General features: G+C 40.7%; 1 protein-coding gene and 2 long non-coding RNA genes across 3 annotated transcripts; 2 read left to right on the top strand and 1 right to left on the bottom strand.

Moving 5' to 3' along the window:
• Positions 1–59: 59 nt before the first annotated feature.
• On the bottom strand, positions 60–13,302 carry rundc3aa (RUN domain containing 3Aa). Its single transcript, XM_077212219.1, has 11 exons — positions 13,094–13,302; positions 5,269–5,384; positions 5,031–5,164; positions 3,793–3,878; positions 3,606–3,695; positions 3,411–3,491; positions 3,145–3,310; positions 2,780–2,937; positions 2,471–2,590; positions 2,213–2,313; positions 60–896 (listed from the first exon to the last, which is right to left on the bottom strand). Exons 1-11 carry the CDS (start codon positions 13,171–13,173, stop codon positions 754–756), a joined length of 1,275 nt encoding a protein of 424 aa, XP_077068334.1. The 5' UTR covers positions 13,174–13,302; the 3' UTR covers positions 60–753.
• Positions 5,954–11,622, top strand: LOC143721634 (uncharacterized). The gene is made up of 2 exons (XR_013196759.1): positions 5,954–9,107; positions 10,317–11,622. It is a non-coding gene; the product is annotated as an uncharacterized LOC143721634 (long non-coding RNA).
• On the top strand, positions 8,223–10,453 carry LOC143721635 (uncharacterized). Its single transcript, XR_013196760.1, has 2 exons — positions 8,223–8,477; positions 10,317–10,453. It is a non-coding gene; the product is annotated as an uncharacterized LOC143721635 (long non-coding RNA).
• Positions 13,303–14,476: the final 1,174 nt, after the last annotated feature.

The following is a 14,476-nucleotide window of genomic DNA, read 5'->3' as shown; positions in this document are numbered from 1 at the left end:
TGATTATAAGAATTTGAGATTTATGTGCTTTTTGCAATATTCTGAGAAACAAGTCTGAGTTCAGATAACATAAGAATCATTTATTACAATGCAGAGCACTGCCATTACCACATAACAAAATAGGCAATTATATATACAGAAACTGAAACACACACACACACACACACACACACACCAGTAAGATAAATAAGACAAAATATTTGAATTTAGCTGACAACACTTGAAATGCTTGCTGTCACATTATATAACTGTCAAAGGCACAAACACAATGAGTAAGCCAAGGCATTTACAGCCTAAATAAAGCGCATTTCACATGCAACTACAGGCAGCAGATTCTGCCTTCTCCCTCCCTTGGTCTCTCTCTTTCCTCATATCTTTTGTTCTAAGTTGATAAGAATAGGAAGGAATAATATGTCTAAATCAGAGATTTGACTGTGGTTAACATATGACCAGATATGTTCATGTTAATTTTAAATGCATTTATGTATAATGAATAACTGCCAAGTCTTGAGTTTTGTGTATCACTTTGATTCTTTTATGCCTTTGGTGCTAGGACGCTGCTGTACCCGTGGGCTCTTATACTTCACAAATACCAAATTCAGATTAAACACCTTCTTCACCCATAAAACACAATCAATCCACACTGTTTTGTTTCAGATCCTTGGGAACGTTGGATGTTGGTTGCACAATTGTGATGTCTCTTGGGGAAAGTACAGTTGAGACAGTGTCTTGTTGGTTGGAGTTTGCCGCCCCCTAGCTGGGAGAAAGGGCAGGACTTGGCTCTCTGCTGATGTTGACCAAATACTCGCTGGATTTTAGACTTGCCAGAGACTTGCAGCTGGGTAGAGAAGCCAAAGAACCACAAAGGCCGAGCATAGAGGGAGTGTTGTCTTTAGCTGAAGTGAAGTGAAGAGAAGAGAAGAGAAGAGAAGAGAAGAGAAGAGAAGAGAAGAGAAGGGAAGAGGAGAGGAGAGGAGAGGAGAGAAGAGAAGAGAAGAGAAGAGAAGAGAAGAGAAGAGAAGAGAAGAGAAGAGAAGAGAAGAGAAGAGAAGAGAAGAGAAGGGAAGGGAAGAGAAGAGGAGAGGAGAGGAGAGGAGAGGAGAGGAGAGGAGAGGAGAGAAGAGAACAGAAGAGAAGGGAAGAGAAGAGAAGAGAAGAGAAGAGAAGAGAAGAGAAGAGAAGAGAAGAGAAGGGAAGAGGAGAGGAGAGAAGAGAAGGGAAGAGAAGAGAAGAGAAGAGGAGAGAAGAGAAGAGAAGGGAAGGGAAGAGAAGAGAAGAGGAGAGAAGATAAGAGAAGAGAACAGAAGAGAAGGGAAGGGAAGAGTAGAGGAGAGAAGAGAAGGGAAGAGAAGAGAAGAGAAGAGGAGAGAAGAGAAGAGAAGGGAAGGGAAGAGAAGAGGAGAGAAGATAAGAGAAGAGAACAGAAGAGAAGGGAAGAGAAGAGAAGAGAAGAGAAGGGAAGGGAAGAGAAGAGGAGAGGAGAGGAGAGGAGAGGAGAGGAGAGGAGAGGAGAGAAGAGAACAGAAGAGAAGGGAAGAGAAGAGAAGAGAAGAGGAGAGAAGAGAAGAGAAGAGAAGGGAAGAGGAGAGGAGAGAAGAGAAGGGAAGAGAAGAGAAGAGAAGAGGAGAGAAGAGAAGAGAAGGGAAGAGAAGAGAAGAGGAGAGAAGATAAGAGAAGAGAACAGAAGAGAAGGGAAGAGAAGAGAAGAGAAGAGAAGAGGAGAGAAGAGAAGAGAAGAGAAGAGAAGAGAAGAGAAGAGGAGAGGAGAGAAGAGAAGGGAAGAGAAGAGAAGAGAAGAGAAGAGAAGAGGAGAGAAGAGAAGAGAAGAGAAGGGAAGAGAAGAGAAGAGGAGAGGAGAGGAGAGAAGAGAAGAGAAGAGAAGGGAAGAGAAGAGAAGAGAAGAGGAGAGAAGAGAAGAGAAGGGAAGAGAAGAGAAGAGAAGAGAAGAGAAGAGAAGAGGAGAGAAGGGAAGGGAAGAGAAGAGAAGAGAAGAGAAGAGAAGAGAAGAGAAGAGAAGAGGAGAGAAGAGAAGAGAAGAGAAGAGAAGAGAAGAGAAGAGAAGAGAAGAGGAGAGAAGAGAAGGGAAGAGAAGAGAAGAGAAGAGAAGAGAAGAGAAGAGAAGAGAAGAGAAGAGAAGAGAAGAGAAACAAGATTATTTAGTAATCAGTACTCAGACAGGCTTGTAATTTATGTTAATCTGTGTGGTTTTTACCTGCTGACCAGGCGTTGTCTCCATTCTGATGGCCGTCTTCCTTCTGAGAGTCAGAGTTCAAACTCACATCAGCTGAGAGGTCCAAACTGTGAAAACTTCTCCTAAACCGAAACACATGAATGCATGACTAGATTGACTAGACTGAGTGGTGCTCTCCTGTGCAAAACTTGATGCTATATGTGACTTCCAGGATATTGCTATGCAGTTGCTGAGGTGTTCTGAGTGGTGATGGTCTTCCAATTTTGACTCAGTGCTTACCGACGGAACAGCTTTACGTTTCCTTGGTTGTTGACGGCTTGTGCAGTTGTCCATTGGTTAATAAGTGGTATAGATAAGCCTTTTACTAAATGAGAGGACTCACAAGGAATGATGCCAGTGCTGCAAAACATACCAGAATAAAGCTAAAAAGACTTCTTGTTGGCACAAATGCAGAAAGTGTAATAGTGTGTGTGTGTGTGTGTGTGTGTGTGTGTGTGTGTGTGTGTGTGTGTGTGTGTGTGTGTGTGTGTGTGTGTGTGTGTGTGTGTGTGTGTGTGTGTGTGTGTGTGTGTGTGTGTGTGTGCATACAGTTGTGCTTGTAGTTCCAGGATAATGGCCTCCAGTTCTTTCTTCTCTTGTTGACTCTGGACCTGTAGATCCTCTAATTTAGCATCCAGCCTCTTGTTCTCCGTTTCAACATTTTTCAGCTGGGACTCCCTCAAGCGCACCAATTCCTCTAAATAACCCTAAAATTACACATATTCATGGATTAGGATATGAATGCACTATTTCTATATGAATGCACTATTTCTTTTTTAATCCACTGCTGACAGCTGTGTTTTGGAACATGGCAGCTGTTTATTTATTTTTTCATTAATTTCTACAGCTAAAAACTTAATTTGAACAAGGTCAACCAAATCACCCAGTGCCTGGAACTAAAAAACTTCCAGTACCTTTTGGGCATAGACAATCTTGAATCTTTGCTCCATCTTTTTGCACTTGTTGCTCCAGGTCTCTTCGTCCGTGACCAGAGGAATGTAAGGATGCTCAGCTACACTCTCATCGCTGGCACTGCTGTCCACACTGCGGCGGTCTTCTTCATCACTCAAGTAGTCATAGCTGCAGGGCCACATCAATAGCAGTAATAACAAATTAAGGGGTACTATAAGGTTTAGACTTTGTGTTTGTTCAGGAAATAAAATGTATTAAAATCTCCTACCTCTGGGTGAACTTAAGGTAAGGTGTGTAGTCGATCACTGCAGGTGTCTTTCCATCCAAAACCTCTCCTTTCAGACAGAAACTAATGGTAGCAAAAAAAGAAAGATAGTCAGTATTATAATATCACTCATTGGTGCCGCTGGTGGCAAAGAAATCTCACATTTAAGTAAATTTCATTTATGCAAGTTGTTTTTACCTAAAGTCAATGGCACTGAGTCCAATTAGCATACCCGTCAGAACAGTTGCCTCCTCCCTTAGCATAATGGCGCCATCATCATAAAATCTCCTGCAGTGCAAATATACATTTACAAATGCATTAAATTACTTGGAAATAATGAAGCCAGCTGTAAAAAACATTGTATAGACAAGTCCAGAGTTGTGACCTGGTAGTCCGAGTGTCTCTTAATGCAGTGGCTACATATTCAGACAAACGCTTCTCCATCAAAGCTACACGAATCCAGGCTCGGCCCTGTATGACAACAAGAAAATGAACAGTTAAAGAAAAAGCTTTGCAACCTAGCTAGCCTATGTTCACACTGTCAGTTTTTGGGATACTTATAGGTGTGAGTCTCGAAATGTCCCGTTCAAACAGCAACTTACAGTAGCATCTATTGAAAGTGCAATGGGAGTCAAGCCCGTATTCTCTTATCAGTAACCACAGCGACAGTCCATCCATTTTCCTAGCGTTATTCCCGCTCATTTGCAGAGTCTGCTTCACAAACACATTTGATTTGGCACAGGTTTTATGCCGGATGCCCTTCCTGACACAACTGAGAGTGCTGGGACACATTCACACTCACAATTTGAAATGTCCAATCCACTTTTGACTGTGGGGGAAACTGGGGCACCTGGAGGAAACCCACGCTGACAGGTGGAGAGCATGCAAATTCCACACAGAAAGAACTCCTCGCTCATCTCTCAAGTAGTCAATTGAGCCGCGAGTTAATGCGTCAAACCTTCATGAGAGGAGCATTTGAGTCGCGTGTTGAACACAAAACTGTGGACTCGAACTGGGGACTTTCTTGCTGTGAGGCGACAAGTGCAACCAACTGAGCCACCGTGCCCCCCTAACCACTGCGACAGTGATATTATAGTAATATCATAGATAGCAAAGTCCAATCGAGCCACGAAAGAATGCATCAAACCTTCATTAACCGACAGAAGCTTTTATATCTGGGTGGAGAAAGGAGCATTTGAGTCACGTTTTGAACACAAAACTGTCTCCAGTGGAGAACAGTGACTGGATCTAAAACCTTCAGATGACACACTGCACATTTCTCCGTCACTGTAACTTACTGAAAGCGAAACAACATAGGAAAACCCACAACACACAGTAGGCATGCATTTGTGCTACGCTGCAATCTAACTAATCAAGTTAGATTACAGTAGTTGTCCAGTCCAGTTCCGTTCACACAGTGAGGTTTTCCAAGAATGCGGTTGTGAGTCCTGAAAATTTACAGTGGCGAGTTTGTTCATAGAATATGGTTGTGACTTCCGTAAATAACTGAACTGTGTGTGAACGTAATTAAAGACTCAAATACAGGACTGACAACCGATTAGCTAATCATCTCACAGGGTAAAGATAAGAGTGTTTGAAGCTGAAAGGTTGAAAGTGTCTTGCCTTTGCTCGTGACGTGCTAATATTCTCAATGCTCTCGATGCTACTGATGCAGTTGTTGTGGACTTTACTGCAGGCCAGACGGATATAGTCCCAAAAACTCCTCTGGCCATCTGAACTGAACCAACCACCTGGACCTGATAAAAAAATAAAATAAAAACAAACAAAGATTATTCATGAGTTTTGACACACATTGGGCATTGACAGAAAGTTATGTAAATGAAGTTATGTAAATGTATACCCTTGAAACGGTGACTGAGGATGTGCTCCAAAATTGCTGCAAAGTTTATTAACTCCTCCGATGAGTCATCAATAGGCTCAGCAGTGTACTTTTCCAACAACGTCTTCACAGAAAACCTGAAAGAGAAAGAAAGAGTAAGAGAGAGAAATGCAGTAAAATTGATTTACGCTAGATATGCTACGTAACAGATCCGATTTGGAAACTCCAAATTCATCAAAAACACATAGCCACACAGTGATGAAACAACACGCTTCGCTAACAGTATAATCAGCATCTTACAGATACAAAAACTAGCATTGGTGCAGGCCCCACTCAATGCTGCCATTCTGACTGATGTAAGACGGGCGGTTTCGGGAGCGGTGCCACAGCGGACTGCTGAGGTCAATCCCAATTGTCCTGTGTGCTAGACAATGCCCTTTTGATGCAATGTTCACGTTATCACTCCTGCCATCACAATTGGAGTCCTTGTGCCCTGGCCAACAGCGTTATGCTACTTGTCGGCGTGGCGACTTTTGTCCTTTCGCCTGGGTTCCATTCAAATCCCTGCGGCTTTTTTTTTTAAAAGAACACTATAGTGAGCGAATCTCCTTCGTATCCTAACACATTCATTTTCTCCACCCACCCACTTGCTGAAATAGTGGTGTGATCTATTTAGGGCTGTCCCGATACTGTGTACAGTTTTCTTCTAGCACAGTCAAACCTGCAAGGCACTGGTATGCTAAGACTCTAGCCCACTCAAAGGGAAGAGGAAACAGAGAGAGAACTGAGAGTTCGAAGACCTGATGACCTACATGCCTTCATGGGGAACACCAGTATTACAGAAGGGAAGACTGCCCTGTCTGTGGGCAGCTCTTCAATAGCCCGGGGCAAGACTTCCATCACCATGGGCAAGTCCAACATCACCCGTGGGGTCACCACTACCTCTATGGGAGAGTCTACAATAACCAGAGGCAAGACCACCATATCCCTGGGCACAGCCAGCTTCAGCCGAGGCAAAACTACAACCTCCTTCCGCAAGGCCCTCATGCCCAAGCGCCGGACCAAGTAGATGGAGAGGAGATCCGCAAACGCTGAAAAAAAGACCAAGACTTCAACAGCAATAAAGAGTACTGAGAAGGACAAGACAACAGATATACATCAAGAGGACGACTCAAAAGCCTCAAAAGGAAAGGCTTGTCTTTTATTGAGAAAGACCTGCTTTACTAAAGGGAAAATCAAACTGATGAAAAGCAAGAAGGCAATGTCATGGGGGAAGACAGTTCTTTCGAGGAGCAAGACCAAACTGAGGAAGGGAGAGACTGCGTTTGTGGTGGGTACAACTACAATCACTCATGGAGAGACTACTAGTTCTTTGAGCAAGGCCACTTTAAGTCAAGGGGAGAAGTCTGTCACTGTAGTTAAGACTTCCCTCAAAAGAGGCAAGGAAACGCAATGGAATCTCTACTGGGATTTTCATCTGTGACATAAAGACACAAATATAACTGCAAACAGATTATGTACAGTATATGTGTATGTTACCACAAAGACTGACTTTGAAGTAGAGTGTTCAAGCAGGTTGGATGTCTTGTGAGATGGAAGTGTTTGCCAGCTTGCTCTAGAACTGCACACAAATGCATTCTAGAGGCAAAATGAAGTGCAAGTGTACCTTAAATTAGCTCGGAACTGAGCATGGCGTCTTTGTCCCTGAAAGAGAATAGAGATGATTTTAAGATAAAGATTTGTCTGAAAGAACATGTTCAGAGATCAGGCGCAAATCTGGTTTCCATGAAGAGAACATGCATGCATGCATGCACGTGTGAGGGTGTGCACCTCCACAACTGGAATGGCTTGTATTGTTGTTCACATGCAGAAGGGTCTAAGTTGGATAATGATCAGGAATCCAGATCTGAGATTGTTTTGCAAATGGAATTGTATCAGTTAATTGGTACTAACCAAGTCATAGTAAAAAGTTTTAACTTCAACCATAGCCTTACAAATAAAATGTGCATTGTTAATTCTTCGACTTCTTAATCTTACATTAATGTAGTATAAATCAGCATTATTATAATGGATTAAATCAGAATTGTCAATAAATAGACCTTTAAAATGGTTAAAACATTGTTTTAATGTGTCTGTCTTTAAAATATTTCAGAGGGTTTTAATTTACCTAAGTTAGGCACACACTGTTGCTTGTCAGACTATACAATGTGATCACAAACATATCTTAGGTAAAATCCTCCTTTCTCTTGTCAGACTGTACAGTTGTATTCAAGACTTTGGTCCCACTTGTCCCATTGACAGCTAGTAGTAAATGTTTTAGACTGCCATAACCTTGTTAGTGGCTAAGATTTATTTAAAAAAAGAGACCACACCCTTGAGTCTCAAAGTCTTGGGCTCAGTCAACATGACACCTTTTTCAGAAACCATGTACAGTATAAGTCAAGACATTTCTAGTAGTTCTAGGGAGGCGCAATGCCACGGAACTGAGTGATGTCACCCCCGATTGTGTCGCCCAACAATGTGTTCTTTAGTGCCTCGCTTTAGCGACAGTACAATGTGGTCTACTGTCCGCTCTGCCCCCATATAGAACTAAGGCCTCCTACGGCAGCCTCTGTCCATTCAAGGCACACAGGGGAGGTATGTGGCCTTGCGAAGCCCACGTTAAGCTGCTCAACAAGTGCTTTATGCTGCTGCATGGGGGTTGCTCTCACCACGCTTAGCATTCTTGTCCCATCCCGACACTAGCTGTTTGGACTGTCACACCCAGCCAGGCACTGTCTGTGTGCGTTGGGATGCGTTGCTGCCAGGACACGCGATGAGTCATTGTAACCTCATCCTGTAGAACCAGGAGAGCACAAGATTCCCAAGGAAAAGTAGAGAAAATTTAACCGTGAACGTGCTCCAGGTAAGATTGGCTAGGCTGGCTGCTGGAGGAGACTACCTGGAGCTTCTCCACCACCCCCTTCGGTTCCACAATGGGTAATACCAGTATCACAGAGGGCAAGACGGCCCTCAACCTGGGGAGCACATCAATCAAGAGAGACAAGACCAAGATCTTGATGGGAAACTCTTCTATCTCCCGCGGGAAGAGCACAACATCCCTGGGCTCCTCCACCATCACCAGTGGCAAGACAAAGATCTCCATGGGTGGCGCCTCATTCAGCCGAGGCACCAAGTCTACGTCCTTCCGAAAAGCTTTCATGCCCAAGAGGAAAACTCTTTAATGGCGAGTAAGTCAAAATCTGGGGAGGGTGCCGGAGGCTGGGAGTGGTATGGGGGGACAGTTTCACCAAGCTGGAAACAAAGAAAACATAAGCAAATATCACCAACAGCTGAGGAAACATCATCATCACAGCGTACCTTCTGTGGAGATAATTTATTGCATCTTGCAAAAAAAATTGCCATTCAAAAAAAAATCCCTTTTGGACCAAGTCTCTTTTTTGTTTTCATTTCTCTGGAATACATCCCAGATACAGGTTAGTAATTAATGAATCCAGCTCCAAAGGATGATGGTTATACCATGGACTATTTTTTGCAGCAATAATAGATTTACTTATTCAATACAGCAATTTCTTAAATTATGATAATTAATACCTCTCATTATGTAATATTGATTTTTCAAGGTTCTACAAGGATCACTGATCTTTCCAGCATGGATTTCAGTTTAGTCACCTGTAGTTGTTTGATTGTCGCTGTTGCATTGCTTCATTATTTGACCTGAGCAAAATTTGTCCCTCTGTAATGACAGCTCAGTTAGATTTGAATGCCCTAAACATCATAAACATTCTTGAGTCTAGATTTTCTCCTTGGCTCTATGGCTCACACAAGAGGTGTTCCACAGAGGTGGTCCACAAGGGCAGGTAAATCCCACACTCCGAGAACAATGCTAATCATTGCAGTAGGACAACTCCCAACAGAAGCCAACCAAATAATTGGATTGCACACTATGCCTGGTCACATATGAAGATGTGCAGGTCTCTGAAAGTTCTCAGGGTGAGGGCTGAAGGGTGAGGGCTAAAATGGTAATAGAGAAATGTTTCAGCAAGACTGTCTTGGTACGATTTGACACTGAAAAACAAACGTGCAGCCACTTAACAAATGGCTTTTGTTTTCTTGGTCTCGCCCGCTTTGGTAATAGGCCAAAAACCAGACCCTTCTAAGAAATATTACTTCATAGCACTCGCTCTTAAGATTTTTGTCAGTTTTTTCAAGGTACATTTTACTACACGCGGAATTACCTCTGAATTACCTCTAATTCTCTCAGGGTTCTGGATTGTTTTCAGCTTTTAAAGCTTACAGGCCACTGATCAGTTTTGAACTTTTTAATATACCTCTTCACCCCCTTTCCCTCACCCTTTTTGTAGGCAGTACCAGCGCTGTCTGCTAATTATCGACATGCATCCCCCCCCCCCCCCCCCCCTCCATTAAACAGTTGCTCAACAAAAAATCCCCTGCTTGAGAATACAAACTTTCATCAAATTCAAATTAAGTTTAAATGTGGCACATTTTACAGATAACAATACAAATTGCTTCCTAGAACTGAAGGATAGGATCGTTAAATGGGTTGGGTATGTGTAGACTGAGAAGATAAGTAAGTGATAACGATTGATTGTGTAATTGTGCATTCAGCCTGATTGCTCTGAATTAGAAGTTTAAGTTTATCATGACGGAACCAGTCAGAGGCCACTGAGCTGGTGCCAAGACATGTTTGGTAACAAATGTGATTTTTACATGTTCCTAAGAAATCAGATGGTCAGGGAACTGTATTTTAAGGATGAAGATTGAACTGAAAATAAGCCAATTGATTCCCAATTCTTTTAAACTTTTAAAAACATCTCTGCATAATATTGATCTCCAAAGCCTTTAGGGGAAATTAAAAAAAAAAACATTTAAGTAGAAAATTAACACCATCAACAACCTTCAAAACATTATCAAGAGAACTAAGTCCCATAAGACATCATCCAGTGACTTCTTGTATATCATTCAGATGACAAGTCATACACAAAACTAAAGCTGTTGATTGTACTGATACAAAGACTGACACTGAATTCAAATGCTCATCCTTGCAGAGTTCTTGAATCATCGGAGTCCACAGCTTTACATTACTAACTTCAGCTGTATGGAAAACTTATTCAAGGAGAAAAGCAAAACGGGCCATTCCATTTTAAAAAGTCAAGACATGGGGACATCAACAAGAGCCATTCTTTGACCGCTGGAACTCTTACCTTTCGACTTTGGCCTGGGAGGCAGTCATCATGCCTTATTTTACACTTCATAAACTTTATAAAACACAATGGTGATGTTACTGCCATACACTGTTACAAATCTTATGGTCTGAAGTACTGAGCTATTGCCTTGTATATGACAACAATGTTTGGAAAGAACGTTTATCCAAAACAACTTACAGTGCATTCAATGTATTTCATTAGTAAAAACCAACCAACAAACATGTAAACGTATCATGAGTGCCCTTATAATGCAACCTTTATTTAGCCCTTCTGAAACTGACATTTGTTTAGTGTGAGTGTAAAAACTGAAAAAGTAGAAAACTGAAACTGTGTTACTGTCTATAGTTATGTCAGTCATCCAGACTGTATATGTGTAACCATTGTAAAATAGGCAGCAGAAATGCAACATCACTAATGCTTCTGATCTTAGCGCAGAAGGAGCTCAACTTTGAGATAAGTGCGTGGGTTATGGAGAGTGAAACTAATCATGTGTCTGTTGGTCAAAACTCTTCTCCACAATGTCAACAGCTCTCAGTTTCAGCAAAGATGCTTCAGATTAATATATTAGTTAGATTGGTTAGAAATGGGCATCACATTGTCGGACTGAGAGACACGACAATGGGGGTAAGGGTTTGATGATTGAGGGTGAAGGAAATGAAATGTCTCCTGATCTCAATGTACCAGAGGATTTACAGGGAGGTTTTAGCTACTCTGAGCTACGTGTCCCTAAGAGCATCAAGTAATCTGAGCTAATCATGATTATATTTAATTAAGCACTATTTCATTTTTTTTTGCTAGCAGCCATTAATGAAGATTCAAAAATATTTTTGTACTTGTCAAGTTCTTCGTCCTGTGTGTCTTGTTGTTCAATGTTACAAACAACTCTGGAGCGGTCATACGAGGGATGTGGGTAGCAGAAAAAGGCCTCTGCTCTATTCAACAAAAGCGTCTTTGTGTTTATAATAATCTGTGAGGTCTGAAGTCCATTTTTGTAATTCTTTCTTGTACGTTTTTTCACCATGCATTAGCATAGCATGTATTTCATGTGTTTAACAGTTCATACATTATGCCGTCCAGATGGTAGAACCTCAGAAAGTTTGGTTCTAACCACAGTGCTGTATGATTAATAAATATGAGCTGACATTAATGAAGATTGTTTTTCTTGTAGGTCTATTTTAGGTTTAGGACTAGAACCCATATTCTTATTTTCTGCATGCAAACAGATGGGGATGATGATGTCACAACAGCTTGTCACAACACAATCATCTCTTTGACTGCTTTTACATTATGACGACACAATGGTGCTGCTGTCCCAACAGGAGTGACAGTGTTCTGTGTCCATTCAGCAACTGTACATGGCCTATGCCTGGGGCGCCCCGAAACATGAATTATTCAACATCCACTTAATGTGCTGTACCAAGCGACCGGTAAAGTGCAGCTCTGGTGCAGTCCCATACAGCCGTGCAGAACAGCCTCATAAACTTCGGTCATGACTCACCATTGCATGTTGCACAGTGTGCTGGGACAAAATGTGCACAGGGCTGAGACTCTCCAATCTATGGATGCAATGACTTATGTGCCATTAAGTCAAGACCTTTATGATGTGAATCTCCCGATGAGGGCTAAAACAGAATAACTTTTAATACCTGATTTGATAAAACATCTGTTAATGACTACTTTTAACTGAGGTTCAGACAGCAGTATTAATTTAGTAGACTGACTTATTCACTGGTATGATGAAGGAATGATGCAATCAAAACAAAGTTGACATTACATTAATTATAGTGAGATTCGGTGATCAATCAGATAATAGAGAAAAATGTATGTATATACTATTTGAAAAGTGTAACTCAATGTGAGATGCATTTGACATTCATAAACAGTAAATGTAAGGAGATCAATTTAATATTTATTTGGCTAACAGTAACACCATCATCGTCTAAAGTACAGCAGAAAGTTGTTTCAGATAAAGAGATAAGTTTATGGTTATCGATTTCGATTATAGACTATGAATAACATTCTATGGACCAATTGTTCACAAAAAGAAGAGGAACATGCATTACGAAATTAAATAAGATCAATTTTGATTTCCCGTTGACTCTGATAGAAATATAAATAGTATAAAATAAAAGAAATAGCTTTTACTGCTAATTTTAATTTATGATTGTATTTATTTATGTAGCCCTTATTTAAGAAACCTTATCAGCAATACAACCAAATTCATCTCTTTTACCAAACTCATTCTTGAAAAAATATCACAGAATCATGTGAAACATCTTTGTGAAATGCTCTGTGAGGGTGAAGGTCATAGTGTGGTTTATGCATGTCACGTCCACGGCTTGAAAATCGTCGGATGGATGTAAGGACGTCATGGATGCTGGAATGAAATAAGGGACCAACGTCCTTAAGGGCCTCATCTTCAATATTAAGCGTTTATAAACAAGAATGTAAATCAGAAAATATGCAATGTCATATGACGTATGTCCTAGTTAATAAAATATATAATAATAATAATAATAATAATAATAAAGGCTACTAGGTAACGAGAGATTATCTAAATGAAAACACGATTGGTGTCGCGAAGATCAGTTCGATGTGTCATGCAATAAACTAGCTACCTGCAGATGGTGATGAGATTCTTGCGCTCCACGCCGACGTTTCTAGAAGACGATTTTTTCGACGTTAGACCCATAGCCATTGCGGTCTGGAGACAGCCCTACTTCATGTATCGGCGGAGGCTGCATCGAGCCTCAGTGTCCCGGCTGCGCTGCACAAACCCCTCCCTTCTTCCGCCGAGCTGCTGCTGGATGGAGGAATGCCCAATCCATGACTGGGGGACGACAGGCCTACAAAAATTCAACATCTTGCACTTTTAAACTTTCAGTTTTTCCTAAAAATGAGGGAAACAGATTAGAAATATTGAAAATATATCAATGTTAGCCAATAGAGATTGTATAATTGTATAAATATTTATAAGATATGGAAACCTGTGATTAATTATTGTGCCTGGCTCACATCATGAATGAAAAGAGGGTCAGTGGGTCAATTAGGAATTCATAGAATATCTGAGCGTATATACATTTCAATGGCTGATAATTTGCTAAAAAAAATAACTTCGGTCCCCAATGGTCATGAAGCAAAATACATCAGACAGCTTCCTACAATATAATGTTGTGCAACTGTTCAAATTAATCACATAAATAAATCCTACCTATTAATAATACAAAGCACAACCCCATTTCCAGAAAAGTTGGGACATTTTGTTAAATGCTATAAAATCAAGAATTTGTGATTTGTTAATTCTGTTTAACCTCTATTTAAATTACTAAAGTACAAAGAAAAGATTTTCAGTGGTTTTACTGACCAAATTAGTTCTAATTGTATTTTAATTGTAAATATAAACTAATTTTGATGGCTGCAACACACTCCAAAAAGTTGTGACAGAGGCCATTTACTACTCACCTTTCACATCACCTTTCCTTTTAATTATGCTTTTTAATAATTTGGGAATTACTAATTGTATAGCCTAATTGGGGATACTAATTGCTTTTTTTCCCTCTTTTTTTTTAAAGAAGTTTTGCAAGGGGATTTTTTGCCCAATCTTGCCTGATACAAGATAGATGCTCAACAGTCCATGTCGTCATCTGATTCTCCTTGATGGGCCATACATTTTCAATAAGAGACAGATCTGGAGAAAGTTGACGTTGCTGTCAATGGAGGATCAGAAAGCTCTCAGATTTCATAAAAAATATCTTCATTTGTGTTCCGAAGATGAACGAAGGTCTTACGGGTTTAGAACGACATGAGGGTGAGTAATTAATGACTCAATTAATGAGAATATTTGGGTGAACTAACCCTTTAAAACATCAAAACACAGCATGCCACAGGAAAAGTCGCATCCACAACAAATATTTCTATTTATTAGAATATAAAAAAATTGTGTACAATCTCAGTAACGATTTCATGTAATTTAAGTGCTTAACTCCATTAATGAGAATGGC

This window comes from Siphateles boraxobius, unplaced genomic scaffold (genome assembly GCF_051911475.1).
Source record: "Siphateles boraxobius isolate OS27281-9 unplaced genomic scaffold, OSU_SipBor_1 66, whole genome shotgun sequence".
In the NCBI taxonomy this organism is placed as follows: Eukaryota; Metazoa; Chordata; class Actinopteri; order Cypriniformes; family Leuciscidae; genus Siphateles; species Siphateles boraxobius.
Note: the sequence above shows the minus strand (reverse complement) of the source record. Positions and strands in the feature narration are given on the sequence as shown.